Raw genomic sequence first — 20,956 nt, forward strand, 5'->3', positions numbered from 1 at the left:
TTAAACTCATTATTCTTATTTGTAATCTATTCAATCATGTTTATTGCTTCAATCTCCATGTCTGAGTAGTTTGTTCGTTAGGTTTTAGGGCTCTTATAAAGAATCTCATTGAATGTTATATTAATTGATTGGTTAGTGTTCACAATTTGATTAGTTCTTCATCATAGGTTGTTCTTAAAGCTAATTCTGGACTGGCCACCTAGAACTTAGATCTTAGGTTAATTGATTGACACAAAAGTGTAATTGAATAATCTGAAAGAACTTATGGTGAGCAAAGTAATCCGCAAAGAAATTTTGGTTTAGATACTTTGTAAACATATCAAACCTGCACTTAAATCTAGTTTATATCTTTAGGATTTGCAAAAAAATTTGGGATTCTGGGATTTAAACTTAGAAAATTCTCGCAACGATTATAATTTTGTGATTTGAGTTCAAGAACCGCTTTTAAACATGAATCACGATTCATTGATTTATCTGCATTCTCTGATTTTCTGAGAAATACCTTGAGCCTAATTCTTTCCCATTGACTTTAAAACCGCTTTTATTTCATTGCTGCTTTCAATTTCACTATTTTGACTTAGCGTAATTTGAGTCTATTAGGTTTATTGAGTGAATCTCTCGTCTCTGTGGTTCGACCCCTACATACTATAACTGCAGATCTGTGCCATTGTAGAGTAGCTTTAGGGATTAAACTTTAAGAAAATCAATCTCCTCAGTGATATACGGGATGGTAAATTTTTGGAGCTCGTCGTTGTTATACCAAAGAAATTCTACACTAAAATAGACTCATTGTGTGTTGCTTTCTTGTGAAAGAACAAGATATCATTGGTTGCTGGAGCTAGAGTGGCCTAGATTGATGTTTGTAAACCTATATCCGAAGGAGTTCTTGGTATACAGCTATTGGAAGATTTTGAGATAATTCTCTAATGCCGGTTCTCTGTGAGTGGCTTGGATGAAAGCACACATCTTTCGCAGGAAAAGTTATTGGCGAACTGAAGATGCAAACAGATTCTTAACAACCATAAGGAGCATTCTTCAACTCAAACATGTTGTTGTATATTTTTTGAGGTGTGGTGAGAATGCATCTTTCTGGTTTGATTCATGGACAGATTTGAGACACTTAATATTATATTTCGGAGAAAGAGGCCCAAGGCAGCTTTGAATCCGGCTAGAGGAACGAGTCATACATGCCACTTGGCATGGACAATGGCATATGCTAGCAACCAGATCATAACAGGTGCAAGCTTTTCAGGTCACTCTCTAACTTGCCTTACTCCTCCAAATTCGACTAAGGGTGGTGACATGTACCTATTGTGCAATGCGCATGATATTTTGTGAATCTTTTCTCTTCTAAGGCAACTTGGGAGCATCTTAGAATGCCATCTCCAACGGTCTCATGGCACAAGATTCATTTTCAAACAGAAATAAACCTAAAAACGCGAGAAAACATAAAGATTATTCTCGTCATGTTCCCGTCATTTTCTTTTCTGAACCTGTTTTTGCTCTATTCCTTTTTTTTTTCCCTAGAAAACGTAAGAAAACAAAAGGATTATTTTTCTGGGTTTCTCTATTTGAATCTTATCCTACAATAAATGGTGGCTTCTCTTTAATTTCAGGGATTCAAGGTTTTTGTTGTTCATATACTTCTAGGTTTATCTACATTCGGGTAAAGATTGACGAAAGAGAATCAATCAGATATGAGAATGGCATGTGCCTGAATGTGGCCTACTTTGTTTTTTCCCCTCTAATTTGGAAACAAAGTTGGGTTATCGTATTTTTTTGCTCGGACTCAATGTTTTTTATTGTGATTATACAGATTCAAAAGAAATCGATTTAGCGCAGTGGTAACATAACACATTTGCTCTCTCTTAAGCCAGGTTCGATTCCTTTAATGTACATGTTATGATTTTAAAAAATTATAAAATGACCTCATTATGCAATTTCATTCCAACGAGGATGATACATGGCATCTGAGTCAGCACCGTTAACATTTTAAGTTTTAACGGTATTGACTAACAAAATTTGAGTTTGGTTCTGGCCAAAATAATATAAGTTAGGAATATTAATTTTCAAATTTTCAAAAATGCAGGTATTAATTAGCACAATCGATACCAGTTGTAAAAATTGAGGTATGAATGGACTGCTTTTCCTCTACATGTGTTGATCGCGCCCAAAAAAAAACGACAACAGAAATTTTGAGCTCCTTGTTAAATCATCTTATCGTCACTCAAACGTAATTAGGAAGATAATAAATACTACAAATTATGTATAATTTATGTTTGGAGCCGTCAACGTTATTCAGTTCAAATCGCAATTAAAGCAGGGAAGAGTTTCTTCCACCTTAAAAAGCATTGACCTGCTAGTCAACGATCTTCCACTAAACAAGTCCAATGCATTTCCTTATGTCCTCTCATGTATTTGGTTTCTCACTGCCATTCCCTTTTTAGTTTTATTTTATTATCGCTAAATTCAAACATTTACGGCCGTACCTTACTTTTTTACTCGTTGTAAATGAATGTTACATTGGTGCGCCAAAAACCAATGAATGTTAGTCAATAATCCGTCTGTTTATTGTCAATATTTTAAAGAAATGTGACTACAATTTCAAATTCCGGCAGTTTGACACCAGCCCTCTCTCCTATAAATAGTCAATCTCTAAAGCTCCAAAGAAAACCATCACAAAAAGAACTAACAATCTCACAAGAAGAAGCAATGGTACACTCTCGTTTTCTAAACATTGTTTTAGTCATTGTGACCATTGCCTCCATATTCTCCACATTTGCTGAGGCCAATAGGGGTTTTGGCTCAGGCTGGGGTTGGGGTACGGGTTCAAGTGGTTCAGGTTCAAGCCCAGGATTCGGATGGGGTTGGGGATCTAGCCAAAATGGCTCAGGCTGGGGTTGGGGTTCCGGTTCAAGTGGTTCAGGTTCAACCCCCGGTTTGGGATGGGGTTGGGGCTCTAGCCGAAACGGCTCAGGCTGGGGTTGGGGTACGGGTTCAAGTCCTTCAGGTTCAAGCCCAGGTTCGGGATGGGGCTTGGGTTCTAACCGAAATGGTTCAGTTGGGGGTTGGGCTTGGGGCTGGGGAGCGGGAGGTCATTCAAAAAGATATAATGCCACCTACAATGCACCAAGAAAAATCATTGTCGGTGGAGACAAAGAGTGGACATATGGTGTCAATTACTCTGACTGGGCTTCTAAGACTGCTCCCTTCTTTCTCAATGACATACTTGGTGAGTCTTTTCTTTTCGTTGTGATCTCATTTTTAGGGACTAAATATATATAGTTCTGGTGGCCAATCCATTAGGATGGTTAATTAATCCGCTGCAAATAATTTGTTTGCAGCGGACATATTTGATGTGGAAAGACATATTAGCCTACTCTGTCTAATTCGCTGCTCTAAAAATAGAACGGTCTTGTTTGCATCAAATGAGTCATGTTTGTTTCCAAATTCATAGCTATCATCATATTTTCAATAATATTAACAATTTTGACTATGAATAATTAATGATATGAATATCCGAGTGTAGTGTTCAAATACAACCCACCAGCTCCGTTCACGCACAGCGTCTACTTGCTTCCCGACCCTTCCAGCTACGAGAAGTGCGATGTGAAGAAAGGAAAGATGCTTGCATCCCCGAAACAAGGTGCTGGAAATGGCTTTGAGTTTGTTCTTACAAAAATGAAGCCTTACTACATTTCATGCGGCGAGCACGACGGTGCTCACTGCAGCAACGGCACCATGAAGTTCACTGTCATGCCGATCCTCCCCCCTTGGTAATTTGGTATTAAAGCCAACGTCAAAAGTATAAAAGGATTAGGTTTTTATTTCGTTGTTGTTGTCTTCAATAAATGAGACTATTATTATTAATGGGTGTTACCATATTCATATTTTGTTGAGATTGTTTGTGGTTTTGCGTTATGTCTTTATACTATGAGATCACCATTATTTATGTATATTACCATAATTTTATGGTAAAATGACAAGGTTTGGTATTATTATCACAAGAAAATTATAAAATTTTATTGTTTTCCCAACTTTCCGTTGATATCCGTTAACAGTGGGGGACTTTTGAGACAAACCCCAGAAAATCTCAAAACACAAGCGATCTCGGGTAAATTACATATATCACGAGAATTTATTATCAAAAATCTGATAACATTTGTTACCAAAGAAAAATCTGATAACATAGAATCGTAGAATCATACTACGGTGATGAATATATTGTACATACCACTTGTTCACGTTTACACGTTTCGAAAATCTGACTTCACAATTTTTTACCATTTAAACCGTCATTATGATTTATTTCGGAAAGAAAGATATAAATTCTAACTATGCATTCACCTCACCTAATGAAACATACAACATATGATATCTACCAACTCACTCAAAGAAAAATAAATAATAATAACTAAAACTTTAACACTAAGCAGTCTAAGCTATTTGTTTTGATTTAAAGTCTTTATAATAACTTCGTTCTCAATGGAATCCCCACAAAGGCATTTGGTTTCCTTCAGCTACTCCCAAATTCGCATTTATTACATGGCTGGCGGCAAAAAACAGGCTTGCGACGGGTGAACGTATGGCGAAATGGAAAATCAACGTAAACACAGGTTGCTCTTTCTGCAGCGAACCAGTAGAAAGTCGAGAACATCTGTTTTTTGAATGCTCATACACAGGGGAAATATGGGAGACATTGGTGGGAGGTGTCATGGAACCTGACTTCACCAAAAATTGGGCAGAGGTGCTAGACCAAATCATCCACAAGAGGACCACCAGAACAAAAAGTTTTCTTCTGCAATATGCTTTCCAAGCAACGATCCATACAATATGGAGCGAGAGAAATACAGGCGCCATGGAGAAGTACCTAACCCTGCAGCCGCGGTATGCAAAAAAATCGACGTAATGGTCCGAAACAGACTAACAACGATGAGACAAGGCACAGGCAGATGCAAGTATGACAACGGATTGCAAACATGGTTTGCAACAAGAAGAAGTCCTTAGATTGGCAAAAAGCTCTGTTTTACAATTGAAAAGCTTTGTTTTGTTTTTTTGATTCACAAAAACTGGATGCTGTAAAAAGTCTATTTTTTTCTTGAATATAATTTAACATATTATTCAAAAAAAAATAACTTCGTTCTCTCCAACTTTTGAGCTATATATATACAGATCGTGTGTGTTATTTTATTGCCGCATCATATCTAGAAATTTTAAAATATTCCGTTTCCCATTCACGTCCCCGTTTTTTGTCCCCATATTCGTCTCACTGCTACTTAATTGTTGCTAGTTCTTAGATACTCACCAGAGATTTTATATCCACCAATACATGCTGAACCTCCAGCTAAGATTCAAACTTCGCACAAACGGATACGAGGTTCCTTCGTATCATCATCATCATCTTGCTCCTCCAGCCACAAATTAGGGTTTTTATAATTCCTCTAGATAAGTTTTGAGTTTAATACTTTTAACCATGAGATCCTTGATCTAATTTAATATATTTATAAGAATTTCCTTACAGTAAGCAGTAAAAAAAAAATTCCAATTAAAACAAGATCAGTCAGAGAAGGATTTAAATTAGTTGATAGTTAGTTACTTACTTGTATTTGTGATGATTAAAAAGGCAAACTGATAAAACCGAAAGTCGATAACTGTTGTAAAATCAAATATTCTTTTTCCCAAATCAATTGGGTTTAGTCTTTAGTTAGTTATGCTTCTCTGCAAATTAAAATACGATTCTCACAACCTAATGTTAAACAGAGTATCAAAACTCAGAAAAGCGAGTGTTACAAAAATGCTATACCAAAGCACGTAAGAAGAACAAAAAAAAAACGATGGCTCTCGCTGGTTCAAAAAAGAAGCTGATCTTACTCGTCTTGTCTTTTGCATGTCTCTCTTCATCAGGCACAGAGGTGTGGAGCTGGAGTTGGAGCAACGCGTTGGGTTGGGGTTGGAGGTCCGACAGCTCAAGAAGCTCTAGCTCAGGTCCTAGTCAGATTCTGATAGCTCAAGTTAGAGTTGGGGCTCGAGTCCTGGTTGGCGATGGAGTTGGGGATCCGACGGGTCAAGCAGCTCGGGATCAGGTTCAGGTTCAAACTCTGATGGCTCTGGATGGAGTTGGAGCTGGAATCCTAAGCCAGGCTGGAGTTTGAGTTGGGGTTGGGACCAGAACGATTCAAGCAGTTCCGGTTCTAGTTCCAGCTGGGTCTCGGACAGCAAAGTGCCAAGAAAGATTGTAGTGGGAGGATCTAACGGTGGAGAAAAGGTTTGGATTACAAAGAGTGGGCTCCCAAGAATGCTCCTTTCTATATAGATGATGTTCTTTGTCGATACAAATGGACAAAAGAGTAATTTAGATTGAAGTTCAATTTTTTATTAATATTAGATTGAAGAAAATACAATTGATTTCGTTTATGAGCGAGTTATTAATGAACTAGGATTTAGAAATCCTAGTTCAGAAATTGAGATGCTTAGAATATTTTTAGCTCTCAATCTCCACGGGATTCATTTGTCCTCTTGGTGACGAATCTTCTTCCTTTTTATATGTGATCTAAGTCGGTCTTAGATGAGGTCTCTTCTCAATATGGGATCCTATAGAGTTTTTTTTCTCTAGGTCGAAGATGGAAACTTTTCTTATTCATATAAGAAATTTCCACCGACTATATATATTCATGAGTCTAGATCGGCTCGAGAGTTCGCTCGGCCCAGTTTTTGGTATTTCACCATCGTTAACCAGGCTTAATCATGCTGATTTCGGTTTGTGACAATTGATTTTGTTACACTTACTATCTTATGTTAAGTAACTTACTGACGTTAATGAATATTATATGGTGCAGAGTTCTTTTTTTTGTCGACATTTTCTTTAAAGCCCATAAGGGCAACAACCACAAGATACATATTTGAGGTCCAGCAAGAAAACGAGCCCATAAAACATACACTTAACAATACACGTACTTATATACGTGTAATCAAAATAAGCAGATAAAAAAACATGTGTCGTTCATTAAGCTCGTCTGCAATTCATAGCTGCTTTCGTCGTCACTCTTCACTGCCGGCCGCTACAATGCCGTCTCATGACCAAGCTTCACCACCGGCAACTTCGATTTCCACAGCGAGGGATTATGCATCTTCGAGTTTACCTTCTGTTAAACTGCTTGTCCCAGATAAAATCATCGGATAGAAAGCTGCAAGAGAGATGAAGATCTCTTCTAAAACTGCTTCAAAAAATTTCTTCTTCAGGGAAGCTCTGGCGCTGGTCAGACCCAATGTATTGGTCTGATCTGGTGTTTGTCGTTGCTCTGAGTGTCGAGCATGAGGATGAACAGCGAAGAAATTACTCCGAGAGAAAGAGAAAATTTGAAAAAAAATTTTAAAAGAAAAACAGCAAATTAATTCCGGTGAGAAGAAGCACAGCTGGGAGAGAGAAAACAGAAGGCAGATCCGGTCTTAGTTGGAAATTATTGATCGAATTAGGTTGGAATCTTATTAATCCGAAGAACGGAAGAAAAAACCGATTAACATCGGAAAATCAACCCGATATTAATCAGAAATTTACAACAAAAAGCTTAATCAGAAAAAAAAGCTCTCTCTTCATGAAAGATGGAGATGAAAAAACGATGAGAGAGAAAAAAAACTCCTTATATGGTGCAGAGTTCAACTACGATAAACACGTCAAAAGAAGGAATAATCTCTATATTATTATTTGAGTAGACATTTACATAAATAAATTTTTATTTGTAAAATATTACAGAATATTTTACAGAAATAAACATTTATTTATAAGATATTACATAAATAAACATTTACTTATAAGATATTACATAAATAAATTTTATAAATATAGAAAGCTCAAACCGTAGGAGATAGTTAAATATAGAACTCACAAATTTGTTTTATATATATATATATATATGAATATAAATCAAAAATGTATTTAATTTCTTTACTTACTAAAATATTAAAATATATTCTATTATTTTAAATAATAGTCAATCCAAATATATGAAAAAATCTATTTAAACTTTAGCAATATTTTTTATTTATATTTTCAAAATATAAATTGTAAGCCAAAAAATATTTTAAGAAATTTCAAAATAGATTAAGTAGATGGATTTGTCCAATTTGACAATCCTATATATAATCATTATTAACACATATTATATAATTTATTAACTAAAATTGTAGTTTGATCTCCAATAAAATATTCACAATTAAATTTTTATTTTATAGATTTATATATTTAGATTTTAATCCATGTTGGTATATATATATAAATATATTTATATTAATATTATATCACTTTCACATGTAAAAATTACTAATAATTAAACCGCATAATAAAACTTGCTCAAATTCCTATTTGATGATATATAGATATATATATATATAAGTAAATATCGGTTGTGTGATATTTATATATGTATTCTTATCTAATTGCCACTAATTTTATTTATTTATATTTTTTATTAAAAGATTTGTGCCACCAATTTTAATTTAACCAAAAATATTAAACTAAAATTTAAAAAAAAAATAAAAAACATTACCCTGCATAATATGCGAATAAATTCTTAGTCTGTATTTATTTAAAGACCCATGGAGTTACGTGAATTGCGATATCAAAAATAGAAAGAAGATTGGTTCGACGAAAAAAGGATCCGAAGAAAGCTTCAAGTTTACACTAAAGAAAATATAGCATAACTTCTTTGCCTCGGGCGAGCATGATGGTGATTATTGCAGCAACCACGACATGAAGTTCACCGTCTTCCTTGTTCATCACCGTTCTGACTAGAATCCTTTAGCCTCTTGATATATGATTTAGGGTTGTTTGTTAGAATATTTATGGAGATATGTGTTTTTTTGGATTTAATCAAAAATTATGTTTTTATTGCATCATTGACTTTCAAATTCTATAAATAAGTTGTTGTTATTAGTTTAATGATTTATATATATATATATATATTGATAAAATTCAGTGTTATTTCACATTGGATTTTACCAGAGTCGTGCCTCCCTTAGTAGAAAAAAGGCAATGGCCTTAGGCCACATTTATAATTTTAGTTTTTAGACCACATATCAATAACAATATTAGTTAAATTAGTGAAATGTTTGTTGATAGAATTTCTAAAAGACTTTGTGTTCACAAGTTCAAGTCTTGTAATAGTAATTTTTACTTTCAAATCATACTTTATCTGTCTTTTTTTTACTATAAATCTAATAAACCTAATTTTATTCATCCACATATTTTTGTTATTCTACCATTTTAATATGTTTTTATAGAGTTTTGATACTTTAATATATTTTTAAATGATAAACTCATTAAAATGTCTTATATATTTATTTTATACATAATTTTTTACATTTCAATGATATAAATTTTACAGTTCAATTTATCTTCAAGTTCTATGATTTGTAAAAATTATATACTTATAAAAAACCACAATTTTCTAAATTATTTTAGGCCACTAAATATGTTGACACGGCACTGGATTTTACCAAATATGGAAGTATTTTTAATTATTAAAATACAAACTCTCAACTGTCTCGTTGAGAACCAAAATCCGTCGGAACCAAACTTCTCTTTCCCGCTCTCATTCGTTTTATTGAAAGCCTGGATATTTTACGTTCGAAATAAAGGTCGAAGCGACATGTTTTAAATGAAAGCCGAAGTGAAATGTTTTTAATGTCTAGCTAAAATGTTTTTAGTATTTGTTTTATCAAAGACATTTTTAATTCAGCATGTTACATGTGTAATGCGTGAAGTGTAAAACAAAGTCAATAATTGTAAGCCGTGTACAACCCAACCGTTAAGACATTGACGTTTAGAGTTTTATTTGATAAAATAATATCCTCAATTTCCAAAGTTTGTTTCGTATAATGGATCATCGACGGCGAAAATTATGCATAGGTATTGGTATTTCTGTATATATTAAATCCAAATTTTTATCGTATAGCAAACACGAGAACAACGTCTGTGTTACTGTGTAAGTGTGTATGCTGTATGCAGCAAATATATGCCGTTTTAAACCTTTTAGCAAAAAAAAAAATATAGATATTATGTCATATTGATCAACGGAAGTAACTAATATATTATCTGTAAATAAAACATTATAAATAGGACATACTGAGGAATATAGCCGCCATTAGTTTGACAATTACATGCATTAATCACGTAGAGATAAAAAGAAAAACTCGAAAAGCCATCTCTATTGAACATGGAAATCAATTAAATTAGTTTCGTTTCATTACAGTACAAAAACCTGCAACAAAAGTCAATATTCATAAAATAAAAGGACCACAATTAACTCTTTGCTGCTTCAGAAACCGAACCTTTTCCCCACATGAGTTTGACCAGTTTTTGTTTTTAGTTTATTTCTCTCTTAAGGTGAAAAAACTTTATATACCAGAGGCTCTACCATAATTATGAATTAAGTTATTAATTTCTTACGTCAGAAATCATTTGTGTTCATTAAAGCATTTAGTTGTTTTTTTTTGGATCACCAAAACTTTGAGCCTAGATCCATAATCTCCTCGGATTGAAGACGAAAAGAGTTTAATTAATCCATTTAGACTATTCAAAATTAGCTATTATTAATGTTCAAACAAAATAAGTATTATTCATTAATATTTATATAAATAGAACCACAATTTTGGTTTAAAAAATATTGTTTAACTGGAAATAGATACTTAAATTATCCTTCAAGCAGTCTAATCTAACACATCTACAAACAAGTTCGCAATCGACTATTTTCTTCGAAGAAGCTTCACAATTCGATTTGATTTTGTGCTTCAATAGTTAGAAAATCATTTTGAAACATAAAAGGAGATGCATTCATTGTAAATACATTATTTTTAGTTGAATTAATTTTACATTTAATTCAAAAAAATATATATGACTTAATTGAACAAAAATGTTCTTTTAAACCATTTGAATAACAGAATAAAAAAAAACAGTTCTTCTTAGAGACAGAAACAAAAACCCCAACATGGTTTAGTTACCAAAAAAAATAAAGCAAAACTAAAATACATTTGAAATTTAAAAAAAAAACACAAATTAGTAAATCTAAAAACAAAAATGAAACAAAAATCTATAGTTAAGTAAAATTGATTAGAAAAATGAAAATGTATGTATCGGCTATGATGAATAATATTATTTTCAAAACACAACTCTAGTTATAGTATAATTTTTTTTGAATTGAATATAAAATTCATAAAAGCAAAAAAAAAAAATTTTACATCAAATGCAAATTATTCTTAATAGATTAGGAAAACCAAAAAAAAAAAACACACAAGCTCAAAATGTTCTTGTAGCAAACAAAAACACAAGACTCTTCGTATTTTTTGTTACCTGAAGCTCGTATCAAGCTAATACGGTTCCTCATATTCTATTATATAGTAAAAATTCTATAAATTAATAATCTTGGAATTTTAATATTTTATTAATTTATAAAGTTATAGATTTTAAAGAAAATATTTTTTATTTTTTATTAATTTTAGAAGAGATTTTTTATAGATTTTAAACTTTAAAACATTCTTTCTAAACTTAAAGATGAATTCAAAAAGCTTTTCATTTAAAATAATTAAAAAAAATACTAAACTCATATTTTAGTATATTATTTTATTTATATGTTTATATTATATTTTATTTATGGTAATTATTAATTTATGATATTTATGGAACCATATATTTATATAAAAATTTTGTTAAAAATATTATCTTATTATCTTATCGAATTGTGTAATAATTTGAACTGACCCAACTCGAAACCATAAAAAATTATTAATTTATAAAATTTAGTAATTTATCGAATATTAATTTATAGAATTTCTATTGTAGTATAATATCATAAAAAATATTGTGATACATAATAAATCGGAGACTACGTTTAATGAACTATATGCTCAAGATACAAAGTTAAAAGGTTTTATTTATTTATATATAGAGATATTCGAAAGTGGTGTAATCTATTCAAATTTCCGTCTGGAAAGATGTAAGGACTAATTACATAAATAAATCCCAACCTATGAAGTAGGTGAGACTTATAAAGGCAGCTCCTAATTCAATCACCATTCATTTTCTCCATCTCTCTCTCTCTCTCTTTCTAAAGTCAAGCTTTTCGTCTGAAAGGGAACACCTTCCAAGAACCAGAAAGGCAAAAGAAGAAGAGAGCATCCAAAGAAGAACCCCATTAATGGAGATAGAAGCAGCAGCAGAAGAAACAGCAACAGAACTCATTTTCGACAGCACGACTTCCTCGCCGTACATAACAGCTCCTTCAAGCCCAACTCGATTTGGCAAAAACAATGCTTTCTTCTTCAGTGCACCTACAAGCCCTTCTCCTTCAACTTCCTCCAACACACCCTATGATTGGGAAGACCAACCAAGAACTCCCAAGAAGAGATCAGCCAGCGATTTAGACGACGATTTCGAGTTCAATTTTAGTGGTCAACTGGATAAATCTTCTTTCTCTGCCGCCGATGAGCTCTTTGATGGAGGAAAAATTCGACCTTTAAGACTCTCACCCACTCCTCCTGCTGTTTGTTCTCCCAGATCTAGGGCTCTTGAGAAAAAAGATTCTGATCGAGGAAGAGACCGGTCTCCGGGATCTTCTTCGCGCTATGATCATAAAGGAAGCCGTTCTATGTCTCCGTTGAGGGTTTCAGATATTATGGTCGATGAAGAAGAAGTACATAAGTCGACAAAAATAGTTTCTTCCAACACAAGCAACCAAAAATCCTCTGTTTTCTTGTCAGCGATTCTGTTCCCTGGTCGAGCATACAAGAAGTGGAAACTCAATGATCTGTTGCTATTCAGGAGCGCATCGGATGGAAGACCGGTTCCCACCAATGAGTCCTTGAAAAGATATGATATACGTACAAAGAAAGAGGTCGAGGAAGCGAAAAATTCAAGTATCCGGTCGAGAGAAAGTTGTGATTCGTCGGTGTCAAGGTCAAGGAGGAGGCACGGAGCGATGGTTTCGGCTCACGAGATGCATTACACTGAAAACAGAGCAGTGTCGGAGGAGCTGAAGAGGAAAACATTCTTGCCATACAAGCAAGGCTGGTTAGGCTGCTTAGGGTTTAACCCTGCGGTTCATGAAATTGCAAGAGTTGGATCCTTGTCACGTGCTTCCTCTTGATCGCTCTTGTACTTTTCTTCTATATTATTGTTTTGATGGCTTTAATTTTCAGATGTGTTGATGAGGTTCCATCGGATTGACGGAAAATATGATATTGTTTAACTCGTAAGGTTTGATACAAATGAATAAAGGGAAGAAAAAAAACAAATGTAAAATTGGCGTATGATGTATTTTTGTGTGTAAAATGTTAAATATTATGCCATATTTGATTTTTGACAGAATATACAAAGATAACAAAGAACAAAGAAAGAACGATAGCTGAGCAATAATAGAAACAACAACCAAGAAGTTGAAACCGAAGAACGATCTAGACAGTGGAAGCTAACTTTAACAAGGTCAGAAGATAAAAGTCGAAGAAAGAACCGCTCGAACAATAATTGACAATTTAGATACTGCAAAATAGTTACAAGAAAGCACATATTTAACGAATTTGCCCCACCATACTAGGCTAGTAGGCTAGTTAGAGTGCTCATTGTTTTCACGAGCTCCTCATTCATAATCATATAGTACTCCAATTTTAAAATCGGATATGGTGGTGCACCGTGCACTAAAAGAGTTTAAATAATTAATAATAGGAAATTAATTAATCCAAAGAAAGTGAAATTCAATCCAAAGAGTCATAATCTTGAAAAGGCATATTAGGAATCTCACATTTTAATTATTAAATGGCAACATACTAGTATTTAAGGAAACAATCATATATCAGTAATTATTCTACTATCTATTGATACTCCTTATGTTTCAAAAAAAGTGTTATTTTGACATATTTCACACATCTTTAAAAAATATTTATAATATTCTTTATTAATACACTAAATTATTAATACTCTTTATTAATACACTAAACCATTTTATCTTTCTAATTAATACACTAATTCAATAGGGTACAGTTGGATTTTTGTATACTATTATCCATTGAAAACACAAAGTGACTCTTTTTATCAAACAAAAATAAAGTTCTAAACTAACATTTTTTGTGAAACAGAGGGAGTTTTTAGTCAGAACTCAATAATTTTTCAAAATTGATTTGATTATTTATACTATCAAAATGAATTTAGGTTATTTACAAAAATCCATTCTAAGAGAACCACAAATTTAATCGTGTTTGATTTGGACTAATTAAAAAACGAGTAACTAACTAAAATTAAGGTTCAGTAATGTGAATATTGGGAAGAGATTATCGTTGTTTATTTTTTATTGTCAACGATCCATATATTTGAATCGATTTTGACCAGTAAAGAATCATCTTTACTTACATGGAAAAATACAATACCTCGTGCTCAAACTTTTTTTGTAACAGAGTGAAGAGATTCTTATTGGTTATTACTTATTACAATGAGAGAATAAATAAAAATATGTACTCAAATGTGACAGTTCAAAAACAATTGCTATCGGAACATTACAGTTTAATCTAGCTCGCAATTATAATAGGATAATAAATGTTTAAAAGCAAAAAGAAAAAAAGGATTAGTACAATTCGATATATGAAATAGAGCATATTGGATTTTTAGTTTATCGATAAGAGCATAAATTACTCCTCAATTGTAGTGATTTAAAAAGTGTTGGAGAATGAAGCAACAATGAGGCTGAGCCGAAAGAGAGAATAGTTAAAGAAGAAATGCAATGCTCCTTAATCATGAGATTTGTACAATAATAACGTTAATGATGCTCTTAACAGGATAAAGTCTATGGACCACCTATAAAATATTAATAAATGCTAAATTAACATTTGATCAAGTAACTGATTACAACCTAATACAGTATGAGTTAATAACTTTATTACTCTTTTTTATTTCTCAACAAGTCTATTGCATCTAAGCTGCAATGATGGGTTCATGGGGCAACACCTGGCGTTTCCATTTCTTTCTTTTCTTTCATGAATTTTGTCAACTTTTTCTTAAATGTTTCTTAATTAAAAACTTTTGATTAATTTATATTTAGTTTGTTCTTTGGAGATGTAAAAGATAGACAAAAGGAATTATGTGAAATTATAATAATTCATACACCCACAAAGAAGCTCTCGAACTTTGGTTCGCCATAAAACTACAGAAGTTGTTATGTTCGTTCTCTTAAACTCTAGCTAACGTTGAAACAAACTAATCACAAGTTGTAAAATCGATATTTATTTTATGTTAAAAAATAATGAAATTCAATTCAAAAAATAAACTAATCAATATTCCAACTCCTTATGTTACTGTGTGTTATAGGAGTAAATAATTAAATCATAGTTTTTTTTGTTAGAAAGTTAATTCACTGTTTGTGTTAAACATTTATGATCCGAATCAAAAATTAATTGAAGGGCGACAGATACAATTAAGACATGATCAGTGAGGTGGGTGACCCATTTATTAAGAGAGTAAACTCGATACACAACTTTGATTAGACACGTTCTATGACTATTTTTAAGTGTAATTGTTTACTTAACTAAATATTAATGTACCAAACACTTCAATACAAAATCAATGCTAATTAAGAGAATATGAACATCAATATAAATGTGCACAAAACCTAGAATCAACTACGTGATTTTTAATACAACGAAGATGATATTTTTCAATTATCCATTGTATTAGTAATTATTTTCGATTTGTTGGATCTCGACAGCAAATCAAACGTATAACAATTTACAATCTATATAAAAAAGTAAGTATTCACAGTTATGGTTTGAATGTTTGATACGTCACATCAACTTGAATATTATACTTTTCTTACATATTTGAAAAGAGTGAGTTGGGTGAATATACTTAGATAAGTCTTTAATAAGATAAGTAGTAACTGAAGTTTTGTACTAAAATGTCAATAATTAATAAGGTCATTGTAGTCTGAGGGTTCCAATCCTATGATTTAATTTATGATGCCAGCTCGATGGAGTTAACTAACAAAATTGAATTAATGTATGTTTTGGTAAAAAAAAATTGTATAAATTTTGATATTTAAATATTTTATTGTTTGAGTATGAATTAGGATACCAAATTTATTTTGGGTATTAATCGTTAAGGTATGAATTAGCCTTTTTCCTCTTTTTTTTTTTGAATAATATGTTAAATTATATTCAAGAAAAAAATAGACTTTTTACAGCATCCAGTTTTTGTGAATCAGAAAAAAACAAAAAACAGAGCTTTTTGCCAATCTAAGGATTTCTTCTTGTTGCAAACCATGTTTGCAATCCGTCGTCATACTTGCATCTGCCTATGCTTTGTCTCATCGTTGTTAGTCTGTTTCGGACCATTACATCGATTTTTTTGCATACCACGGCAGCAGGGTTAGATACTTCTCCATGGCGCCTGTTGTTTCTCTCGCTCCATATTGTATGGATCGTTGCTTGGAAAGCATATTGCAGAAGAAAACTTTTTGTTCTGGTGGTCCTCTGGTGGATAATTTGGTCTAGCACCTCTGCCCAATTTTTGGTGAAGTCAGGTTCCATGACACCTCCCATTAATGTCTCCCATATTTCCCCTGTGTATGAGCATTCAAAAAACAGATGTTCTCGACTTTCTATTGGTTCGCTGCAGAAGGAGCAACCTGTGTTTACGTTGATGTTCCATTTCGCCATACGTTCACCCGTCGCAAGCCTGTTTTTGCTGCCAGCCATGTAATAAATGCGAATTTGGGAGTAGCTGAAGGAAACCAAATGCCTTTGTGGGGATTCCATTGAGCTTTTGGTGTCCTTATGAGCTCCCATGTTGCTTTCGAACTGAAGTTTGTTTTGAAAGTCCCATCTGTTACCCGCCACATTGGGATATCTGTCTCCTCGTGATCACATGTCCCCTTTTTGGCTCGTATTTCCTCCTCTATTTGCTGTAGAAGGGTGTTACGATGCCTCCTTCTCCTTTTACCCTCCATAACACTTCCAAGTGTGGCGTTTATGGAGATACCCAAATCGATGCAACCTCTGAACCCAAAAACCTCAAACAGACAACCCTTTGTGCTCCAGTTGTCGTACCAAAAAGCTGTGTGATAACCGTTTCAAACCTCAACTCGATACAGACCCTTTTGTCGTCTCCCGATACTTCAAGATCTTTTTCCATATCCATGACCCTAAAGTGGTTGTGTCTTTCACCGCCCAGAAAGTAGTTTGCCTGATCAGATGCTTGTGTATCCAACTGACCCACAGAGAGTCTCTGGACGAAAGAATCCGCCATATAAGTTTTAACACACATACCTTGTTCACTTCGTCTAAAGGTTTCAGTTCCAACCCTCCTTCCTTTTTTGGTGAGCATACAATATCCCATGCAACTTTGGCCTTTTGTCCGTTGAGCTCTTGTCCAGACCATAAAAATCCTGCACATATCTTATCGGTTTCTCGTATACAGGCCTTGGGAAGACGGAAAGCGGCCATCCAGTAATTGATTAGACTATTAAATACTGAGCGAATTAACTGCAAGCGACCCCCAAATGAGAGGGCTCTCGCAGTCCATGTGTTTATCTTCAGCTGAATTTTTTCCAGCAGAGGTATGTAATCCGTTTTTGTCATCTTCCTTGTCGTCAAAGGTAGTCCTAAGTAGCGAACAGGTAACACTCCTTGTTCGAAAGGGAATTCAGAAAGGATGTCCTCTCGAACTGCAGCTGTGATCCCTGCCATATAAACCGTGGACTTTTCAATGCTGATGCGGAGACCAGAGTGTTTAGCAAAATCATCAAATACCGCTAGAACTTCTACAATGGAGTTCTTTTCTCCTTCCACAAACACCAACAGATCATCAGCAAAACACAGGTGTGTAAGAGCTAATGGAGCACACTCAGGGTGATAACCAATTCTTTGATCCAAAGCTGCCTTGTCAAGTCTTTTGGATAACACGTTCATACATATCACAAAGAGATATGGGGACAGAGAACAGCCTTGTCTCAGGCCTCTAGAGCTTCCAAAATAACCTGCCAACTCACCGTTTAGCTGAACTAAGAAAGAGGCTGAAGATATGCAGAGATGAATCCAGTGTATGTATTCATCTGGAAAATCCATAGCCTTTAGCGTGTGCACTAAGAAGGTCCATTCCACAGAGTCAAAGGCTTTTGAGATGTCTATTTTCATAGAGCATCGAGAAGAAACTGTTTCTTTGTGGTAATCTTTTACTATCTCTGTGGCTAGAAGAACATTTTCCATCAAGAGGCGATCTTTAACAAATGCAGATTGGTTCAGACTGATGAACTTGGGGAGGATGATCTTAAGCCGGTTTGCTAATATCTTGGATATTATTTTATAAAGGACATTGCAGCATGAGATTGGCCTGTAATCTGTCATAGTCTGCGCAGCTTTCTTCTTTGGAATCAGAGCTAAAATTGTTGAATTAACTCCCTTGGGCAAGAATCCTGTCCGAAAAAAAGATTGGATAGCAACAATGAGATCCTTTCCTATCACTGACCAAGACTCCTTGTAGAATTCAACTGTGTAACCATCAGGTCCTGGGGACTTTTCTTTAGGCATTGAGAACAGGTCTGAAAATTTACCTAAAGATAATATTTTAAAGGTCTGAAAATTCTTTTATCCTAGGGATTTCGTATGTATTGGGTAGGGCCTGTTAACTATTGTTCTAACATAGTTAACTTATGGTTATTTGAAGAGATAACAAAATCATAACCTGAATTAATAAATTCATTATCATGTTAACCGACATAATTTTTGGTTTATGTATAACTATATTGGTAACATAGTTAACTTACGGTGATGATAGATATAACAAAAATATTATTAATATCAAATGCCAATTTTCATTCCAGAGTTTGACATAGAAATTTTCATAAAATTTAATTGGAAATTGAAAGATTGGATGCGTTTGACACATAATAAAAATAAATATACCGTATATTTTTGGTTGAGTGTGTTACCATGTAAACACTTTTGAGTTTATAATGTCTAAAACAGACATTTTTAAGTTTTAATTGCCAAAAAGACACTTTTCTACTATTTGAACACTTAAAATAACTAAAAAACTCATTTCATTAACACACAATTACTTATCTATATTTTTTTATTTAATATTATATTAATATTACACATTCCTCATAATTGTTTGTTGTTATTTATCTATTATTTTAAAAATAATCGAATAATTATTTTGACAGTATAAATTATATAATTCATTTTTTTAATACTTTGATACCCATTTTGTATTTTTTAACTTTAGTTATTTTATCGTTTAGTGATAAACACATACGTATCCATATAGTAGCGTCCACGTGGACATAAATATATAGATATTTATACAATTATATAGATATAGTAGCGTACATGTGAACACAAATATATATATATATATATATATATCTATATATCCACATATATAGAGTATAAATAGATGTAACTATATAGATACATATGTATATTTACATGTATATCTATGTGTATATATTATAGATGGATGTAACTATATAAATATATATATGCATATTTACATGTGTATCTATATAGTTGCATACATATAGGTGGCCGTGCGATTTAGTGTGTGGAAGCTGATAAATTAAGGTGGGTTCCATACGATTTAGTGTGTGGAAGCTAATAAATTTCAGTGGGTCCCGTATATTTTAATATTTTCTGTAGGTAAATAGAATGTAAAAAAAAGGCAAAAAAGTCAAAAAAATGAGAGCAAAATAAGATAAGTGTCTCATTTCCAAAAAATATATTTTTTGGCAATTACACTTTGAAAAAGTGCCCTAAATGGTAATATTCTCTTTTTTTTTTAGCGATTTGTTATAAGAGTGTGTTACCATTAGGTGTACTTTTGAGTTATTTAATGTCCAAAAAAAGATTTTTATGTTTTAATTACCAAAAGACACACTTTTCTTCTGTTTGGAAGAGAAAAATGACTGTTTTAACATTTTTGCCTATTTATCTATATTATTTATTTATTTAATATTATATTAATATCACACACCCCCATAATTGTTTGTTGTTATTTATCTATTATTAAAAAAAAATAATCGAATAATTATTTTGACACTATAAATTATATAATTTTTTCTTAATACTTTGATACATATTTTATATTTTTTAATTTTAGTTTTTGTCGTTTAGTGATAAACACATAGGTATGTATATAGTAGCATCCACGTGAACACAAATATATGAATATCTATGCAATTATATAAATATATATATATATATATATATATACGTATCTATATAGTAGCTTACACGTGAACACAAATATATATATGCATATCCACGTGCATAGAGTATAAATGGATGTAACTATATAGATATACATATATATTTACATGTATATCTACGTGCATATATTATAGATGGATGTAGCTATATAAATATATGTGCATATTTACATGAGTATCCATATAGTTGCATACATATAGGTGGGTTCTGTGCGATTTAGTGTATGGAAACTGATGAATTACAGTGGATCCCATGCGATTTAGTGTGTGGAAGCTGATGAATGAATTTAAGTGGGTCATGTACGTTTTAATATTTTTCTGTAAGTAAATAGAAGGTAAAAAAAAAAAAGACAAAAATTCCAAAAATGGGAGCAAAGTAAAATAAGTCCACAAATTCCAAAAAATGCATTTTTTGGCAATTATATTTTTTAAAATTACACCTAATAGTAATATTCTCTTTGTTATAATAGTGATAGAGAAGTCTTTTCGATTTTGGTACGAAAAACCAAAAACTAATTTTGCTATAACTAGTTACCTGATATTGCTATTACTCATTTAAAGAGTAAATCAAACAATCTTGCTTTAACGTGTATCCAAATTTAAATGAATATGCTACCATGTTGATATGCCTTAAAATCAGTTTGTGTACTCTAAAGCAAATGATAATATCTTAAACTAAAGGTCAAGATTAATGAGATATAGTTGTAGGCTTCAAA

The 20,956-nt window shown here is 32.6% G+C and overlaps 2 protein-coding genes and 1 pseudogene across 2 annotated transcripts; all 3 read left to right on the top strand.

Moving 5' to 3' along the window:
• The first annotated feature begins 2,686 nt into the window (after window positions 1–2,686).
• LOC112089918 (jacalin-related lectin 34) lies at window positions 2,687–3,893 on the top strand. Its single transcript, XM_024160783.1, has 2 exons — window positions 2,687–3,232; window positions 3,530–3,893. The coding sequence occupies exons 1-2, from the start codon at window positions 2,713–2,715 to the stop codon at window positions 3,778–3,780; spliced, it is 771 nt and encodes a 256-aa protein (XP_024016551.1). The 5' UTR covers window positions 2,687–2,712; the 3' UTR covers window positions 3,781–3,893.
• A 1,941-nt stretch (window positions 3,894–5,834) lies between these two features.
• LOC112089748 lies at window positions 5,835–8,788 on the top strand (annotated as a pseudogene).
• Window positions 8,789–12,041: 3,253 nt separating this feature from the next.
• LOC18025948 lies at window positions 12,042–13,306 on the top strand. Its single transcript, XM_006409466.2, has one exon. It carries the CDS (start codon window positions 12,189–12,191, stop codon window positions 13,134–13,136), a length of 948 nt encoding a protein of 315 aa, XP_006409529.1. The 5' UTR covers window positions 12,042–12,188; the 3' UTR covers window positions 13,137–13,306.
• The last annotated feature ends 7,650 nt before the right edge of the window (window positions 13,307–20,956 follow it).

The sequence above is a fragment of the Eutrema salsugineum genome, unplaced genomic scaffold, assembly GCF_000478725.1.
Source record: "Eutrema salsugineum unplaced genomic scaffold, Eutsalg1_0 scaffold_11, whole genome shotgun sequence".
Lineage (NCBI taxonomy): Eukaryota > Viridiplantae > Streptophyta > Magnoliopsida > Brassicales > Brassicaceae > Eutrema > Eutrema salsugineum.

Coding starts and splice junctions, on each gene's coding strand:
- LOC18025948 (XM_006409466.2), top strand. CDS start 12,189: ATGGAGATAGAAGCAGCAGCAGAAGAAACAGCAACAGAACTCATTTTC.
- LOC112089918 (XM_024160783.1), top strand. CDS start 2,713: ATGGTACACTCTCGTTTTCTAAACATTGTTTTAGTCATTGTGACCATT. Junction 3,233..3,529: donor CTTTCTCAATGACATACTTG/GTGAGTCTTTTC, acceptor ATCCGAGTGTAG/TGTTCAAATACAACCCACCA.